General features: G+C 33.2%; 2 protein-coding genes and 2 non-coding genes across 5 annotated transcripts; all 4 read left to right on the top strand.

Annotated features, from left to right (window-relative positions):
* The first annotated feature begins 343 nt into the window (after positions 1-343).
* Positions 344-4,503, top strand: LOC8281249 (multiple organellar RNA editing factor 2, chloroplastic). Its single transcript, XM_002532835.4, has 4 exons — positions 344-853; positions 948-1,045; positions 1,164-1,229; positions 4,073-4,503. The coding sequence occupies exons 1-4, from the start codon at positions 420-422 to the stop codon at positions 4,213-4,215; spliced, it is 741 nt and encodes a 246-aa protein (XP_002532881.4). The 5' UTR covers positions 344-419; the 3' UTR covers positions 4,216-4,503.
* An 11,909-nt stretch (positions 4,504-16,412) lies between these two features.
* On the top strand, positions 16,413-16,497 carry TRNAM-CAU. Its single transcript is given in 2 exon segments — positions 16,413-16,450; positions 16,462-16,497. It is a non-coding gene; the product is annotated as a tRNA-Met (tRNA).
* Positions 16,498-16,608: 111 nt separating this feature from the next.
* On the top strand, positions 16,609-16,693 carry TRNAM-CAU. The gene is given in 2 exon segments: positions 16,609-16,646; positions 16,658-16,693. It is a non-coding gene; the product is annotated as a tRNA-Met (tRNA).
* A 780-nt stretch (positions 16,694-17,473) lies between these two features.
* Positions 17,474-19,812, top strand: LOC8281252. 2 transcript variants are annotated; one of them, XR_007216551.1, is made up of 2 exons: positions 17,474-19,143; positions 19,459-19,812. XR_007216551.1 is itself a non-coding variant. In XM_002532836.4 (2 exons), the coding sequence occupies exons 1-2, from the start codon at positions 17,620-17,622 to the stop codon at positions 19,509-19,511; spliced, it is 909 nt and encodes a 302-aa protein (XP_002532882.1). In that variant the 5' UTR covers positions 17,478-17,619; the 3' UTR covers positions 19,512-19,812. The 2 variants fall into 2 exon arrangements, 1 of the variants encoding a protein (XP_002532882.1); XM_002532836.4 differs by having other exon boundaries at positions 17,478-18,475.
* Positions 19,813-20,142: the final 330 nt, after the last annotated feature.

Here is a 20,142-nt window from a genome sequence, read left to right on the forward strand (position 1 = left end):
TAATTATTATTCTTTAAATAAGCACAATCAACTTTTTATATTTTTTTATTATGAAATACAAAATTATTATCGAAAAATAATTCTAAAAATAAATTAAAATATTGAGTATTTATTTTAAAATTTAAAATAATTGGATAAAATTATTAGAATTTAATTTAATTAATTAGGCCCTTTTTATATATTATTTAGGCAAAGCTCTACTCTGAACTAATAGAGAATGGGCTAATGGGTAAAGCCCTAAAATCTAGCCAGAAATAAAACAAAAAAAAAGGTCCAATTAGCAACAAGGCAGCAAGCCCTTAAAAAACTAAAAAATATGTATCTTATCCAGCTAAAGCATCAATAAATACTGCCTTAGTATCTCCCAAAACCCTCACTCCTATCTCTCCCAAAACCCCTTTCTTCGTTTCGCTATAGAAATGGCTCAAACCCTAGCTCGTTCTTTCACGCGCCACCTCACTTTCTCCCTCCTCCTCCCTAAGCGCCTCCTCTCCACCATCACCACCACCACCACCACCACCACCACCACCTCAATAATCTGTCCTCCTTTACCTCCTTCTCTTCTTTTTACTCGGCGTTCATTACTTCCACTTTCACATGCCGTTCACTCAATCAAACCGACTCGTTTTACTTCAATTCGGTGCCGGGTCAATCGAGCCGGTAACTCCGCCTACTCACCCTTAAACTCTGGGTCCAACTTCAGTGACCGTCCACCTAACGAAATGGCTCCCCTTTTTCCGGGTTGTGATTATGAGCATTGGCTTATTGTTATGGATAAACCTGGTGGTGAAGGAGCAACTAAACAGCAAATGATTGATTGTTATATTCAAACCTTAGCTAAAGTTGTTGGCAGGTATATCTTCTTTTTGTCTTTTGTGTTAATTGATTGAAAAGTTTGGATCTTTGATTAAAACTTTGGATATCTCATGTGTTTGTTTTCGTCTCAGTGAGGAAGAAGCTAAAAAGAAGATTTATAATGTTTCTTGTGAGCGGTATTTTGGATTTGGCTGTGAAATTGATGAGGAGACATCTAATAAGCTAGAAGGTCTTTTCTTTAGTTTTCTTTAATTTATTTTTAAGGCAATAAATAAGTTGCTGGTGTTCTATTTGTTCTTCCTGATTCTTATGCTGATGGCAAATTGAATTTTGTTATTGGTTAACAGGTTTGCCTGGCGTTCTGTTTGTTCTTCCAGATTCTTATGTTGATCCTGAAAACAAGGACTATGGCGGTAAGTTCTTGCATTTCTAGGTGTCTGCTTTGTGATGCACCTCATATAATTCGACGAAATTGATTTATTTTCTCTTGTTTCACTCAATCTCATGGAGTAAACAACTTTACCATGTTTGAAACCTTTTCTAGCGTTAATTGTTTATTTTGTTAGATTCTTTTCCTCCATCGCATTGTCATGAATATTATTTAGTGTGCAAGATCTTAGAGATTTTTTTTCCTGCTGGTAGTAGATGATTTTGACAAAAGGATGCAGTGTACTTTTGTGAAATATGAAGAAGTATGAAGTATTGTGACAGTGTAATTGGGTTTTCCTTTAATGACAGTCCATCTTGGCAAAGCTAAAGGAGTCTTACAGACAATGCTTAGCTTTGAATGCTAATGGACTTACGCCAAATGTTCACTCTTAAGAATTCTGTGCTTCGTGTTAAGTTGCAGATCAGTGTGAATGAAACATGATTAAAATAGAATTTCTTTGTGTGGCCATAGATATATCATGCAGTTATTTACTCGGTGTAAGCACAATTAATTATGTCAGATCAGTTACACCAATCTATTGTTCCTCCCTATGTATCTTGATTCCCTAATGAATAGTAGAGATATAATGATATGCTTCCCGAGTTGTTATTCCTGCTGATAATCAATGATGATTTTTGACCAGGGTTACAGTGATACTTTTGGTGAAACAAGAATTGTGGAACTACACGATTTTTTAATTGGATTTTTCTTTGATGTAAAGTCTGTCTTTGCAAAGTTAAAGGGTGCATTGCTACTTTTGGTGAAACATGAATTGTGAAACTATGTGATTTTTTAATTGGATTTTTCTTTCATGGAAAGTCCATCTTGGCAAAGTCAAAGGAGTCTAGACAATGTTTAGCTTTGAATGCTAACGGACTTGCATCAAAAGTTCACTCTTAACAATTCTGTGCTTTACGTTAAGCTGCAGATCAGTGGGAATGAAACGTGATTTTACAGTAGAATTTGTTTCTGGCCATGGATTTATCACGCAGTTACTTTCTTGGTATAAGCACAATTAACTGTGTGAGATAAGCTTACACCAATCTATTGTTCCTCCCTATATATCTTGAATCCATAATGAATGGTTCAGATATAGTGATATACTTCCCGAGATTATTATTTCTGCTTACAGTCAATGATGATTTTGACAAAGGGGTGCAGTGCTACTTTTGGTGAAACATAAATTGTGAAACTACATGATTTCTTAATTGGATTTTTGTTCATGTATAATCCATCTTGGCAAAGCTAAAGGAGTCTTTGCAGACAATGTTTAGCTTTGAATGCTAATGGACTTGCATCAAATGTTCACTCTTTAACAATTCTGTGCTTTGCGTTAAGCTGCAGGTCAGTGGGATTGAAACATTTATATAGATGAATCATGCAGTTACTTGGTACAGGCACAGTTGGCTGTGTTAGATAACCTATACACGAATCTAATTTTCTTCCTGTATATCTTAATTGATATGGAATGGGAGAAATAATTCTTGTTTTCTTAGTATCAATATAATTTTCTTGCACTGCAAGTGACAGTAATTTAATCATGGACTTGCTTCGAATTTCTGTCTTCAGTTCTTGACTATTCTGTTCTTTATTCTTAGTGAAGTTGCAGATCACTGGAGATGAAATATTATGCTGCCTGTTCTTTTTTTTTTTTACATGAAATAAATAGTAGAATCTTCTAACACATCAAGCCTAGGTGCATATTCTGGTTGATTGATTGATTTGCATTGAACTAGTCCATTACGTGTTATATACATGGAGTTTTGGCAAACATGCATATATCTTCTTTTTTTTTTTTTTCCCGTTGGTTGATAATGTCTAGCTTTGAATGCTATTGGACTCACATTAATTTCGAGCTTTGAATGCTATTGGACTCGCATTAAATGTCTCCGTTACCTGTTCCATTCTTTTCTTTTTGTTAATACAACTCAGTGGAGCTGCAGAATCATTGGAGATTATACATGCATATATCTTCTTTCTTTTCTTGTCTGTTAGTTGATAATGTCTAGCTTTGAATGCTATTGGACTCAGATTAAACATCTCCATTACCTGCTCCATTCTTTTCTTTTTCTTAATACAACTCAATTGGAGCTGCAGAATCATTGGAGATTATAAGTGAATCTGGAATGATTATATTTATGTCTGATTGTTGATATACCCCTGAGAAAAAAAAAAAATTGTGGAAAGGTTAATGCCCTTGAAAGGATTGTTTGCATCCAAATTTTTCTCATTTGCATGTTGTATCTTTATACTCTGGATTTATATGTCATTAAGATACGACATTAAATGTTTTGGTAAAGATTTTTGGACTTTTAAATTCTATGCTTGCATTTTTATGTTTACTGATCTGTTCTGTGTCAGTCCATCTTGGCAAAGCTATTAACCTCTAGTGGGTATTGTCTAGCTTTGAATGCTAATGGACTTATATTGAACTTCTCTCATTTCCTGTTCTCATCTTCTTGTATTTAATGGAAATACAGAATAATTGGAGATGATACATTAATTTTAATGATATTTGTAAATTTCTTTCTGCTGCTCTAATGTGATTTAGTGCAGAAGCACCTTAATTTAAATTGCTGTAGGCTATGCTTTAAGATGCTCTGTTGTATGTTATAGTTTATAAGATGAAAAAGTACTAGCCATTTTTCTTCCAGTAATGGTAATCTATTTTTAATCTAGTTTGTGCATTAGGATAAAAGGAAACTTGTTGCATCGCATGGAAGTTTGAATTGAAAATTTGATCTGGCAGAGGTCACAGTCTTGAGTTAGGTTACAGGTGCTCATCATTCCTGAGATTCCAACTAATTTTGCATCTCTATCTTGCAGCTGAATTGTTTGTGAATGGAGAGATAGTTCAGAGATCACCTGAAAGACAGAGAAGAGTGGAACCACAGCCACAGAGAGCTAACGACAGACCCAGATACAATGACAGAACCAGATACGTGCGTCGCAGAGAAAATATGCGTTGAAAGACAAACATTGGTTGCAGAGAAAATATGTGTTGAAATACTGTGTGGGAAAACTAGCTGTATAGATTCTGGCACTGGAGCCAATTTTCCTGCTTGGTTATGAGTAGGGTTTAAAATGCTCTAATCTAGTCTTGATGAACTAATGGTAATTGTATGCGGGCATCTTCTAGACACTTGAAAAAAGGGGCAATGAATGTAAGACATGTTATCGTGGTTTGTTGACCAGTGGAATGCCTATTACATTATTATACAGTCGATCTTGAGCTGAATAACAATGCTTTAATTTCAGAATCTGCTTAATTATAAAAGCTTCTTTTATTGTTCATCTTTAAACTCTCTGAAAGCATTTTACATTTTAATCAGAATTGTAATTGTAAAAACAAACATGTTACTGTATTATAGCTGTCGTCTTTGGCCAAATATAACCTGTTTTTTGAACTTTTCTCTTCCTGAGAAAAAACTTTAGTTTTGCTGCTTTCTACGTTCTGACCGTCCTTCATCTTAAAGAAGCCAATAACAATGAAAGGAAACGATCAGAATCTTGATCCTAAACCTGACCTTTGGAGTCCTGGCATTGAGGAGATAGATCGAGATACCGGTCAATTGAGTACGGAAGAAGTTGGTGCCTCATTGGATCCAACAATTGAATCTCAAAAAAACTAAGAACAAGATCGTGAAAGATTACAATGTAATACATACGTAATCAGCGCCTGCTTGATATGGTGGAAAAGATTACTGGGAGTAAAATGTGGTTGTAATTGAAAGTGGAAGTGAACTAAATTTTACCAAGAAATGCAGGATTGATGAAGTAGAAGAAAAAGAAGAAAATGACCTTGTTGAATAGCCTCATCAACCAAGTAAGTTCTTGGAAGGATAACAAGATTCAAGAACTGGAAGCCAACATGCATAGACTGTTTTTGATCAATGAGGTGAAAACAAGAAGAATTTTTTGGACTGGCTAAAAGAGTGCAATGATGTGCCAATAATTAGAAGCCACTGGAAGAGTTAAAGATTAGAGAAGTCCATCAAGTGATCAATTTCTCTCGTCTGGTTGTTCATCTCATGTTTTCAATGTCGAAGGATAATGAGTTTATGGAGAATGTTCCAACTCCTCTAGCATTACTTCAATTGTTACTCGAGGGAAAAGGAAGACTGCTACTTTGGAGCATTAATAAAATGTGAAGTAACATTGCTGGGGATAAAACTGGAGGTAATGTAGTTACTTGCATCTTGTTCTGGACCAAGAGGAAGTGAGTATGAAGGAAACTGAGGAGTATAAAACAATGGGCTTGAAGATAAAACAGCTCTGGAGTCGAATTGATGAGTCACTGAAGGAGACAGGCTAGAAAATGGATTGATGAATTGAATCAAAACTAGTGTGCCTTTGTTTCAGAAAACGCATTAGCAGTGTGGAGGTTACAAATTGTTGGCATTCTTCCTATTGTTTCCGTTTAATTTCTTTGACAGAAGACATTATGTTAGGTTTAGTTTTATGGAGCTTGCCTAATGGTGCAGATACAGAAGATGAAATTACAAAATGTGAACTTAGCAGTAGAGAAATAGAAATTACGGGTATTCTTGGAAACGTTATAGCTATCGATCATCTTTCAATCTCTATACAATATAAATCAGTAGTAGCAGCGAAATTCAAATGCTGTATTTTCCTTAAATGGTTGCATTATTTGTAATAATGCATTTAAGGGTAATGAGAATCTGCTAAGTTCTTAATTCTATGGTCATAAGCATTACCTTCCATTCAGAAGACTCTATCAGTTACTGCAGTTAACTAATTTCTTTAGCTACAATTTTTGTTAAACCGATATATCTATGTTAGTATTGTCTTGAATTTAGCCCCATTTTGAAGTTACCATGGACTTGTTGCATATCAAGATTGTCTACCACATTGGTCACCATGTTTAAAATGGCTATAATTATGATCTTCTACCATATTGGTCACCAAGCTTAAGTGGTCATAAATATGGCATTCTACTAATGTGGTCACCAAATTTAAAGTAGGCCATAAATATATAACATTTCTACTACATTGGTTATTAAAGTGGTCATAAATATGGTCAATTACTGAATTAATTGCTAAGTTTAATGTGGTCATAAATATAGTAATCTATTGCACTAATTGCTAAGTTTAATGTGGCCACGTACTGCATTAATTGCTATGTCTATAAATATGGCATTCTTTATTGTTTTGTTGAGTGAAGTAATGAATGTGTGCAAGTGTGCTATTTTCTTTGTCAAATATCTTGCGAGATTCTTTTGAAAGATTTAGTCTATCCTTTTAGGTCCAACAATATTTGTTGTGTATAATGAGAGAGGTGAGCTTATTTGGTGTATTTGGGTTTAAGAGTATGAGAGTTATTCTCTACTTTTTTATTTTGTACTATTTAGTTTAATTGATGATTACTCCATGAAGGTATGGATTTATTTCTTGAAGCACAAAAATAGTGTATTTACCACCTTCAAGCAGTGGAAGATTTTGGTAGAAAAGCAAACTAACAAGAAAATTAAATGCGTTCGGACTGATAATGGATTGGAGTTCTGTGATGGTGATCTTAACAAATTCTATAAAGATGAAGACATTGTTAGACATCTTACAGTCAGAGGTATGCCATAACAAAATATTGTTGCCGAGCTGATGAATAGAACTTTGTTGGAGAAAATTCGTTGCATGTTGCCTAACTCGGGCCTATTGAAAGATTTTTGGGCAGAAGCAACTTCTATAACTTGCTATTTGGTGAATCATTCTAAATGCTTCTATTAGTTGCAAGGCTCCAGAGGAATTATAGTCTGGTCATCTTGTTGATTACTATAATTTGAGGGTATTTGGATGTCCTATTTATGTTCATGATAATGATGGCAAATTGGAGCCTAGATCTAAAAATGGCATATTTATTGGTTACACTAACGGTGTAAGGGGATACAAGGTTTGGTACCCTGATCTAAAATCACTTAAGTGATTAGTAGGGATGTGGTGTTTGATGCGTCTTTTATGCTTCATCGAAAAAATGAGCATTCTACTGATACAATTGTGAAGAGTACAGGAGAGCAAGTGAAGTTTGAGGTGGAAAGTACAACTCTTCCACAATATGATGCAGAATCAAGCCTAGTTCAACAACTTATTTCTGATGAGGCAAATGAATCATGAGCAATAGAGGAATATTCAATTACTAAAAATAAGAATCTAAGATATACCAAGCAACATGCAAGATTTGATGATTATTATGCTACTTTTGCACTAGCAGTGGCACAAGAAACATATAGAATTGGCAATCCCTCTACATATTGATAGGCTATTTCTTATGATGATTTTGCCGAGTGGTTGATTACTATACAAGAAGAGGTGGACTCTTTCCATAAGAACAAAACTTAGGATCTAGTCAAACCACCTAAAGACAAGAAAGTTGTTGGTTACAAGTGGGTCTTCAAGAAGAAAGATGGTATTCCAGGTGTTGAAAATGCTACGTATAAGGCACAGTTGGTTGCTAAGGGCTACAGTCAGATAGATGGAGTTGATTTCAATGATGTTTTCTCACATGTTGTCAAACATAGCTCTATTCGTGTCTTGCTAGCTTTGGTTGCTATATGTAATTTAGAGCTTGAATAACTGGATGTTAAAGCTGGTTTCTTGCATGGTGAACTTGATGAGACTATTTATATGCAATAGCCTCAGGGTTTTGACATTGAAGGTAAGAAAGTTTGCCTATTAAAGAAATCTCTATATGGCTCGAAACAGTCTCCTCGACAATGGTATAAGCGATTTGATTCCTTTATGGTTGGACACACTACTCTAGGAGTGAGTACAATAGTTGTGTGTACTTCAGAAAGATTGCATATGGCTCATTTGTATATTTGTTGCTTTATATTGATGACATGCTTATTGCAATTGAGGATATGTCTAAGATTAACAAGTTGAAATCAAAGTTGAGTGGTGAATTCGAGATGAAGGATTTAGGAGCAACGAAAAAAATTCTAGACATGGGGATTCAAAGAAATAAAGCTACAGGTAAACTTATCTAACTCAAAAGAGTCATTGAAAATTTATTAGAGTGTTTTGGCATGAACAATGCTAAACCTATAAGCACTCCACTTGCTACTCATTTTAGACTTTCAGCTGCTATGTCACCATAATCAGAGAAAGATATTGAGTGTATGTCATATGTTCCCTACTCTAGTGTTGTTGGTAGTCTCATTTATATTATGGTTTGTACTCGTCTTGACATTGCACATGCAGTTAGTGTTGTTAGTAGATATAATTCTAATCTTGGTAAGGAGCACTAATAGGCAGTGAAATGGATTTTGAGATATTTTTATGGTACTACCCATTCCTGTTTGGAATTTGGAAAGAGCAAGGAAAATATGGTTGGTTATGTTCATTCAGATTATGCAGATGATCTCGACAAGCAAAGATCCATTACTGGTTATGTATTTGCTCTTAGTGATACTGCTATCAGTTGGAAAGCTACTTTACAGTCTACAGTAGTATTGTCCACTACAGAAGTGGAGTACATGGCAATTGTTGAGGCTATTAAAGAAGGCATCTTGTTAAGAGGATTGTTTGGTGAGCTCAATTCAGATTAGGAGGTGATTGTTGTCCATTGTGATAGCCAAAGTGCTATTCACTTAACAAAATTTTAAATGTTTCATGAGAGGAAGAAGCACATTATTGTGAGGTATCATTTTGTTCGTGATATTATCTCTTAGGGTAATATTTATGTTAAGAAAATCGATATTGCAGATAATCCAGCTAATATGTTGACAAAGCATCTTTCACTAAGCAAGTTCAAGCACTGCTTGGACTTTATTAGTATTTCTCATATTTAAATTGTCCTTATGGGTTTAAATGGAGAAGGTGGAATAAAGTCTTCTAATTTTTTTAAAGTTTGAAGAAATTCAAGTCAAGGTGGAAATTTATTAATATTGTCTTGAATTTAGCCCAAGTCCATTTTGAAGTTACCATGGACTTGTTGCATATGAAGCTTATCTACCACATTGGTCACTATGTTTAAAGCGGCTATAATTATGGTCTTTTATCACATTGGTAACCAATCTTAAAGTGGTCATAAATATGGCCTTCTACTAATGTGGTAACCAAGTTTAATATAGGCCATAAATATATTAGCATTTCTATTATATTGGTCATCAAACTTAAAGTGGTCATACATATGATCACCTATTGCATTAATATGGTCATAAATATAGCCACCTACTGCATTAATTGCTAAGTTTAATGTGGCCACCTACTGCATTAATTTTTATATCTCTCTAAAGTAAAACTAGTGGTTTAAAAGGTGATTTTGGCCAAAACTACTCCCTCAATCTTCTTTATATGTATATTTTTCTTGTAGTTTTCATGTTTAGCTGTATCTTTCTAAGATTAAGAAAAGTTTCTAAATAATATTTTGTGTTCTCATAGTGAGAAGTTATTGTGCTCCCATGGAGCTCCTTTTGAAGGGGGAGATCTAAACCCCTAGTTTTGTTCAAAAAAATTAGTATCTCTTAGAGGAACGTGAATATTTATGAGGAGATAAAAGCCATTTGTATTTTCTTGGTTTATCTTTGAGAAGGGATTATTATACAAGGAATCAACCAAAGAATTTCTAGCAATGTCTCATATGCATTGTTAGATTATGTTATGGCCTGGGTGACATCCTTAGAGGAGATTTTATGCCTTTGGCCTTAGGGATGTACATCCCACTCCTCTTTTCCATCTTTGAGAGATATAGTTGCACGAGTTTTAAGTTTGTCATCTCTTACATATCCAAAAATTTTCTTTGGTGCCTAAGCTTTACATCTTGAGGAGATGAAGACAGTTTCGACATGCTTCTAGAAGGTGCATGAAGTCTAGCTTTTCCTTGGGCATGTAATAATTGTATTTTCTAGGCTTTTTTAGAACTTTCTAAACTGACTTTTCTATGTGCTTAGCTTTAGTTTTATTGGACTTGGGTCTACCTCACTTGGTTGGGTTTGTGATTTCTTATATAATTTCAATATATAATGAAATGATGTTTTTATGGATAAGAAAAGTAATGAGCGTGCGCAATTGTGCTATTTTCTTTATCAAATATCTTATGAGGTCATTTTGAAAGCTTTAGTCTCTCCTTTTATGTCCAACAATTTTTGTTGTGTATAATTAGAGAAGTGAGCTTATTGGGTGTATTTGGGTTTAAAACTTGAGAGTTATTCTATACTTTTCTATTTTATACTCTTCATTTTAATTAGTAGATTTTACTTCTCCCTCGCCTATGGACGTGGGCTTACGCCGAACCACGTAAATTTGTGTATTTCTTTCTTCTCACTTTATTTATTGTGTTGTCCAAATTATTATCTCCGAATAAATATTCTTTCATATCACTTATAAAATTTCCTAACAATTTGCCATTCTAAGGTCCTCTTTTTTATGTCACGATTATAAATCTCTAATCCATTATTCTTGATCATGTAACATTCTTAATCAATTACATGATATTGTAACTTTTGTTAGTTTTCTTCCTATAAATTTCCATAAATTTATATTTTTTAATCACATGTCTTCATCTTTAGTATTCCATCATTCCTTCACATGATTTTCAAGTTCACCACGCTTGATGTCTTAAGTAACCGCATTCTACAAGGTGCATGAGTATCAACAATTTGTAGGCTACTCACCGAAGAAAGGCCGACCAACAAAGTAAAGGAATGCCATTAGATATACTTTCCCATTGTTGGATTCATCCACAGTGCGTTAAAAAAGAAGTGATTGAAGGATAATACATTAGCTAGTTCTTGAGGACTTCAAGTCCTTAATCTTCTCGCAATACTTCCCAGGCCAAGTTTTCAGAATCAATGTATTCATTACTTATTCATGTCAGGCTATATGTAACAAGCGCAACATATTCCATTATTTCTTAAATAAACTTTTCTAGTACCAAACAATAATTTATTGAGTTAAATGATCTATAAAAAGATATCTCTCTCCAAGCAAATTTTCTTTCTAATAATCTTCACTATTTGTATTTATAGACACGAAATCAATAGATTTAGTAGATTTATGAATGGCTTTACATTTTATTTCAACACTTGTTAGAGAAAATATATTATCATTTAAGTCCTTTGGTGATATGCAAGGAAGCTCACATATTTAAACTAAGTGACTCTGTTTGGTTCTATATAAAAAAAAACTTAATAAAAGCAAAAAAAAGAAGAAAGCAAATTATGCCAAAATTATTCAATGATTCTATCTATGTACATACTTTCTCACTCATGTACACTTATATGGAGTCCTTAAGTATTGATATACGAATAACATCATCTATAAATCTATCAAATTCATTGGAAGATGATCCTCCTTGCTTGCAGCTGCTTTTGCTTTTTTCCTCCATTGTAAAGCACTCTTTTCCATTTGGTTTCCTTTCTTGCCTTCCATAATTTCCTTCAATAGCATTTGAATTTCATTATGCTTAATGTTATGGCTAATCTTCAAACCAATGTCTCATTTTGTGCACAAATATCAACAATTCATTGGCTACTTATCGAAATAAGGCCAACATAACATTGGCACCCCATTGCATAAACTCTCCAAAGTAGATTTCCACCCACCATGAGTTAAAAATGCATATACTAATGGATGTGACAGGACTTGATCTTGCGGACACCAAGATGCTAAAAACCCTTTATCTTCAACCTGTTGGTGATACTCTTTAGGTAAAAATCCACAACTTCCCATCACTACGTCAGGCCTAATTATCCACAAGAGCGGGTGCTTACTGTTTGCCAGCCCCCACACAAACTATTTAAATTGTTCTTCTAACAGTATGGTTATGCTGCCATAATTCACATAAACAACTGACTTAGGTTTTTGTTTGTCAAGCCACTTTATACATTTTAGGTCTTCCTTCAATAGATTTGACCTTAGCGACTTTGCTGCTAGGGTTCGTGAGATGTGCCTTTCAAGCAAGGAAAGTGGACCTATTGTATATGTATTAGGAAACTTGGCGTTGATTGTTTTTAGAACTTGGTGCTCCACCTCATCAAATGTGTTAAAGATGATTCCAGAAGATTTTAAGCAATTTTGTGCCTCGTCACTCATAAAATTTAACATGATATCTTGAGTTGCATCTTGGTCTGACGTGGGTAGTTCGTCCAGTATTGTTTTGAACCTAAAATCCACTAAGCCCATAACTAAGCCAAACCCATTAGATCGAACCAATCGTTTGTGGTTAAATTTAGTATTGACAAAGGTGATGTAAAAACGTTTTAAATGAAGAATTTTAGCCAATTGCATGAAAAGGTTCACATGACCTTGTGCTAGATAAGGAAGAAGAACTACAGAGGCTTGATATTAAGCGAATCCATATATGCTTATTTAGCAAGAGAAGGATGAATTGGCCTTTTTTTTGTCTCTTTTCAAGTGAAAATTAAGATGGGTTTACTAGTACTTATGTAGAAGGATAATTGCAAAAACTACATAGAAGATATTTTTTTGCTGGCCATTTCCATGCATGCATCCAACTGTTAAAATTGTCTATTTTGTACAACAAGATGTTTGGTCCCAATTATATGTAATTATATATAGTATATAATGGAATGTACCTTGGTATTTTCTTTCTTTATTTTTACTATATAGATTTAGCATATATTGTTATGTTTTTTCTTTGTTGTTCTTTTTCAAATATTAATTCTTTTCTGTTTAGATTGAGAATTTGCAACTAGTAATGTATGTACCTTTTTTTCCCATTCTTTTAGTTGATTGACTAATGGTTAGCTTTTCATCCTAGGGGCAAGGAGAAGAATTTTCTTTTTGGAATGCATGTTTCTTGTTCTTGGGATACCTTAGTAGCAAATTAATTTGATGAGATTGATATAAGTTAGTTCCCAAGGCCAGCACTGAAAAACAATACAAATATTGGAGGTGGAACCTTAAATTAGCCTAAAGAAATTAGTTAGTTGAAGTGCATGTAAAATTGATTCGAAGACTACTAAGTTCTTTTATAAATTAGTAGGATAGTATTCAAATTTACTTTATACTGCAAAAAGAAAAAAAAATAATACTCAATTCATATTACTTAAAATTTTCATCATATATGAAATATGGAAGCCGCAATAATGATTGAAAGGAGTATTAGTTTCATTCTTATTACATGAAGATTATAAGATTGAGATTTACCAATTTCATTACCTTTGCTATGCGATAATGAGTTGACTCTTGGCATAAGGCAGTAGTTTGAGTTATAATTTAGTTTATAAATAGTCAAACTAAAATCTAGAATTGTCATTTTCTTAATTATATTTTTACTCTGTTTTTTTATTTAAGGATCCTCTCCTTGTAGTTAAGGTAACGACTTCGGACTTGACCAACGCCTATAATGTGACAAATGATGTGTACAAAGCCCAGGAACGAATTCATCACCATATTGTTGATCAGCGATTATCAGCGATTCAGGTTTCATGTAGGCGAGTTGCAGCTTGCAATCCGAAATGAGGACAGGTTTTTGGAGTTAGCTCACCCTCGTAGGATCATGACTCTTTATTTCAACCATTATAGCACGTGTGTTGCTCAGGGCATAACATGATGACTTTGACACCATCCTCATATTCCTCTGGTTTATCACCGATTGTTTACTAAGAGTTTTAAATTCAAGAATGGCAACTAAATATGAGGGTTGCGCTTGTTGTAGGACTTAACTCAATTTTTTATTTTTTATTATATTAGTGACATTTTTTTAAAACTAATGAGACTTAACCTCTAGTCCACTTATAATATAGTCTTACCTTACAAGGAGGCTAAGAGACTAGTTGAATTTTTATTCATTTGTTAATAGGCAACAAGAAGATAAGTTTCTCCCAAATTTCTGGTGTATGATGCTGTGACGAGTAAATTCTCTCCTTAAGCAGGAAGAAACAATGCACATATTTTACATGCAATTTTTTTATTAATTTTATTTTTAGTATGACATATGTAAATAGAACTAGTTGTGTTTTTAATCAAATATTATTCAAACTTAGAACATACATAGTTTTTACCTCTAAGGGCACGAATAAAAGAATCTTAAGTATATGTTTAAGATTACACTTGATCAAAGGAGCGGCTCGAACTGTGGATTGGGCCAATCAAATCCAAACAACCGTTAGTTGATGATACTAGCTCGGCTTTAGAGCTAACAATGGATTAATTTTTTTTTAAATAAATATTCCAGTAATGAAGATAAACAAGTACATCTTGATATAAAAAATAAAAATAAAAATCAAATATCAAGAGATATATGTAAATAAATTTACTTCTAACAATCATCAATCATGTTAATGAAGTAGTAGATTGCAATTTTGCAGAAAGAATACTTCACTCGATGGCACTAAATCACATATCGATTTTATATATGTTTTTTGACGAGTCTGATTGCTTGAATATCATATTGAATTTCTTCTTTCTCTTCACAACTCTTATAGAGGGAGAACTGAACACTTCCATAATGGAAAATAATAAAACTCCTATCGAAGGAGAACTCAACATCCCCATAATAGAGGACTATAAAACTTGTAAAAAATTACATTAATTTTTAGTTATTAGAACTAATTAATAAAGTTAGAATAAAAATGGACCACTGTCTATCTAAAAGTGATCGGCGGTGGACCAAAAAATAAAATTTCAATAAAAAACAAGAAAAATAAGAAAGAAAGAAGAGAGGTGGCTAGGGTTTTGCAATCAATTGGATGTCATTGTAATGCTAGTTGAATTTGGCTTATTGTCTCCTTAGAGTGGATTAAAATTTATCATCATGTTGAACATAAAATAGTTTAATCGGAATCGCTGATTTAACCGGTTCAATCTATAAATAAATAAATAAAATATTAATTTAAAACGTTAAATTTTTGAATTTATGTTTAAATTTAATCTAATTACAATTTATAAAAAATATTCAATATATAAATATATCATTTAATGTTGTCTAAATAATTAGTACTTAAAAATAATAACTAAACTAAATTATAGTTTTTAATTCTCATGAAATATATAAGTATTATAATAAATTTTATAAAAAATATAAAACAAATAAAATAATTCTCGTGAGGCACCAGACCTCACACACATATTCTGTAATCAATAACACAAATATAACGACGGCGGATTAGAAATATGACCAATATAAGATAGTCAAATAATCCGTTTGCGTGTACATTTTGGTTCTCCTTTGGTAAATTGACTAGAATTATGATTAAGCTATAAGGTCAGAATTTAATCAACAAAATTTAAAAGTTTGATAAAAGAATAACATATAATGTTTGTCTTTCTTAATCATTTTTCATATTATATTTATGTTCCTTTTTATCAATAGACATATTATAGAAATAAATATAAAAAATATATTATATAATTATACCTTTTCATTATTTTAATATATCATTTTTAAGACAGAAAGATACATGATTAAAAATTACGAATAAAAAAAATATTTCACTATAAAAAATTTTAATAAGTAAAAATTTAATTATTTTAATTCCGATCAACTACCATTATTATATTATTTATGTTTGATAATATGTATTTAGAGTTTAACAACTCATAACATTATTGTTTGATGGTTATATCCATCTCATCGGAGTATGGTGATTTCTTGAATCGTAATTTGACTGTCAAATAACGAAATTATGAGTTGTTGAACTGTAAACTTAGATTATCAGACACTGACAATATGATAAAAATAGTTAATCAGACTAAGAATGATTTAGTCCTTACAAACCAAAATTTTGAATGATAAGATACTTTTTTAGACTTTGTAACTGCATTTTTTTTTAATCTATCAAAAATTGAGACTAGAGCATATTTCTTTTTTCTACTTTTTCCCATAGTATACATAAGTTGATTACAATGTTATTCAATTTTTAATGAATAGATTGGGCAGTCCTTTTTTTCTCTTACATTCTAGATTAAATTACTAAAAATTCTAGAATCTAGCAATATATACGTACCAAAAATAAATATTTATTTAAAAAATCTGCACTTTATTAATTCAAATATAACAGATATACACTTATAGCTACTATCCAAGTTCCTATTCCATGGGGCGATAATTTTCTTCTTTTTGGAGATGAATGTGCCATAATAATTCTAGAGAGAACTAACTAAAATGGAGGCATAAAGGAAATGGTATAAATTATTTTATATGTTTTTCAGATATTATATTTTGGAAGAGAAAAGGAACCATCAAGGGGTGGTGGCGCAGTTGGCTAGCGCGTAGGTCTCATAGCTTCTGAGTTATCCTGAGGTCGAGAGTTCGAGCCTCTCTCACCCCATTTGCTCTTTTTTCCTTTTAGGTCTGAATCCACATAAATTCAATGGCCTTTTCTGGCGTTAACTGCCATCATTGCTCTTTGTGCTATAAAGTCTTCTCCAGTAAACAAGGAGGGGTGGTGGCGCAGTTGGCTAGCGCGTAGGTCTCATAGCTTCCGAGTTATCCTGAGGTCGAGAGTTCGAGCCTCTCTCACCCCATTCCTTTTTGTTTTCTTTAAATCATTTCCCACCAAATATTATACAAACAATCAGTTTACTCTGTGACAATCGTTTTTCAGTAATTTTATTATTCATTACCATCATTCCCTAGATTAAAACCATTTTTCAAATGCCTTACTTTTTATTTGACAAAAAAATAAAGGTTTATTAATTTATTGCTAACAAATTTAGACTTGGCTTGTCCATGTTAATTCCGAGTTGATTTCTCTCTTTTTCTTTTTTTGCCCCCAACTTTCTGTGATAAAGCAGATCATGAGTTCTATTGGTAAAATCAACTTGTTCTTCACTAAACATCATGCCTAAATGACATAATTACAGAGGCTTGAAAGATTCTAAAGCAGCAGCATGATGATGAAACATTTTTTTGAAACTCCAAGCTTAATGGAGCAAATTAAGGCCGCTGAAGTTCTGAGTCTCAATCACTAACTTTAATTAATATCCAAGTATTATTATCAGCAGATATTAAGTTGGAACCTTAGCCCTAAAGAAAATAAAATATCATGTACACAATGTTTTTGGCAAATAAAACCAAAAAAAGAAAAGGAAAAAGGGAATATCAACTTATCAAGTTGAAAATAATTAATTCTACTAGTTAGTTATTAAATGGATATGAATCATGAAAATTATCTTTTCGCACAATCTCAGTCTCTAGTTAAATTGGATAGCTAATATCTTCCTAAAATGATTCATATTATATTTTGTAGTGAATATGTAATATATTAAACAATGAAATTTCAATAAGTTATTTTAAACTTAAGTGATTCCAATTGTACAAAAACCTATCTCGAAGGACCCCAACATGAAAGAATCTGAATCTTCTACAGTGGCAGCCAAAAGAAACTCTTATAACTAGCTAGTAGAACTATCCACTTATCCTCTTTCCTCTATCTCCCTTCATCAACAATATGGAAAGTTCTCCATTTTTCATCACCATCAGCCTCTCTCTCATTCTATCAATACTTCATCTAATTTTTGCCCTAGACCTACCATGCCGGACCACTTGTGGCTCCCTACAAGTTAAGTACCCTTTCGGCACCGCCTACGGCTGTGGCTCTCCACGGTTCTATCCTTACATAACGTGTGCTTCCGGCGGTGATCAGCTCCTCCTCACCACCCACACGGGCTCTTACCCTATCACCTCCATATCCTACACAGCTACCACCATAACCATCAGTCCTCCTTCCATGTCTACATGCACTTCCATGCATCAATCACCCAACTTGGGCCTCGATTGGGCCAGCCCATTTCAACTTGGCCCATCAACTTTCCTCCTCCTCTCATGTCCACCACCAACCTCCTCCCTCACCATGAAAGGATCACCTGTCTGTGACGCTTCTTCTTCTTACCTTTGCGCCTCAATTTACACGTGTCCGTCGGTAATCGGACTCGGGTTGCCGCTCTTTCCGCCAACGAATACTTGTTGTGTGTATGCTCCTGCCAACTTTAACGGTAAAAGTGAACTCGATCTTCATATGCTAAAATGTTCAGGGTATGCTTCAATAATATCTCTTCAGGATTATCCAACCGACCCTACCCGGTGGGAGTATGGTGTGGTGCTGAACTATAGAAGTGGAGCTTTTGATGATTTTTACATGGATACCAAGTGCAATACTTGTGAGAGTAGTGGAGGTGTATGTGGTTATGCTGCTCCTGGTTACTCATTTCTATGTTTGTGCAATAGTGGAATCAACACCACTACGGATTGCAACGCCTACAGCCAAGATGTGGTGTTTCCTTCGAGCTCTGTTTCTACATCATCATGTAAGTTTCCTCCTCACTTCTGTTGTTCAAATCGCATATTATTAACCTTAATTGGTAAGTTTTGTTCCTGGAGAATAATCTGAGTGTAAACACACTATCAACAAATGACGCCAGGATGGCCTTTCAAGAAAGTTTATTTTCTTTCTGTTTTTCTGTTCAATGGAAACAAAAAAAATTTAATAAGATTGTAGTGTGTTGATGGATGGATAGGCACCCTATTCTTATATGCGGTTTTGCATCATTATGCACTTTTATTATTTATAAAAGAGCTTCTTTTTCCTTTTCTTCTTTTATCATTTTATAGGATAGGAAAATGCAATTGTAATTTCTCCATTTGGGTACAAAGGATCAATTCTTTTCCTTTTTTTTATGAGAAAAGAATAAATTTGCTAAAGTTAAAGTTGTAAAGAAAAAGGAGAAAGATAAAGATACAAGTAAAGCTAAAAGTCGCAAAACAAAAAGAAAAATGAAAATACAAGTAAAGCTAAATTTGATGTAACTCTTGGTTGATTATTAGTCGATTGCCTGGGATTTCTGCAGATTAATTTATAAAACAACAATGAGCTTTACTTATTTCAATATTCTTACAATACGTATTTGATACTCATAAACAATTAGTCTAAAAATAATTTTACACTTATTTATCTTTGATCGGTTCCTTTATTTCGGTAAGTAATTTGAGTTTTACTAACATATAAAACATTAGGAATAAGTATGGAATCATTTTCTTTGTTGAAACGTATTTAGAAATGAATAGTATGATATTTTCTTACTTTCTATTAGCTCAAACAGTAAAAATATTTGCTTTTGGAGGGAGGGATTTTAGTTCAAAATCTCTGCATCAGGTGAGTTGTGTTGTTCTTCTTGTGATCTCAGTATAAATTGTAGTTTTATTGTCATCCAATAGGAATAGATAGATTAGAATTAAATATTTAAATTTAAATTCATTCCTATAATATATTTATTTCTCACTGTTTTTGCAGGGAAGATGTGGTTGGGGATTTTGGCCGGTCTAGTTTCCGTTGGAGCAGCTTGATGTATGTAGAGATTTTTCCCTTTTGTATTTGTTTGAAGGCTTGTGTTTTCCCCTCTGGTATGGGTAATCTCCTTTTCTAGTAAAATACATTTTTCTTTGTTAGAAAAAGATCGAAATAGGATTAAAAGTTAGGCTCCGTTTGTCGAACTTGAAATAACAAACAGTAGCAGAATATAGGAACGAGCATCTTAGGCCTGTATAAGAACATTATAGCTATCCCAACAACTAACAGATCAACAAGGTGCAGAACCTTAGTTTTTAAATTAAAGATAATGACTCAGGCTTCTGGATTTTCTCTTTATTTCTTTCTCTGCATCCGTTCATAGTGAATTCTTAGTTATATAAATATACATCAAAGATATTAAAAAAAGAAGAAACAGAATATGGAAAACAGCTTTATGATTTTCTTTTTCTTACTTTCTCGTCTACTCAGTATGGTAAATTTTGAATAAGAGAGTTTACTTTTCCTCCTTCAAATAATGATTGAACTTTGAATTACAGCATTACTAGCTAGGGGGAGCACCCGCAAGACGTGTGCTATAATATTTAATTTTGATAATGTTAAATAATTTAAGCGTTCGATTTGAGCTGGACTTGATTGTATATTCAATATTAACTCAGTTCGACTCAA

This window comes from Ricinus communis, chromosome 7 (assembly GCF_019578655.1).
Source record: "Ricinus communis isolate WT05 ecotype wild-type chromosome 7, ASM1957865v1, whole genome shotgun sequence".
NCBI classification, from domain to species: Eukaryota; Viridiplantae; Streptophyta; class Magnoliopsida; order Malpighiales; family Euphorbiaceae; genus Ricinus; species Ricinus communis.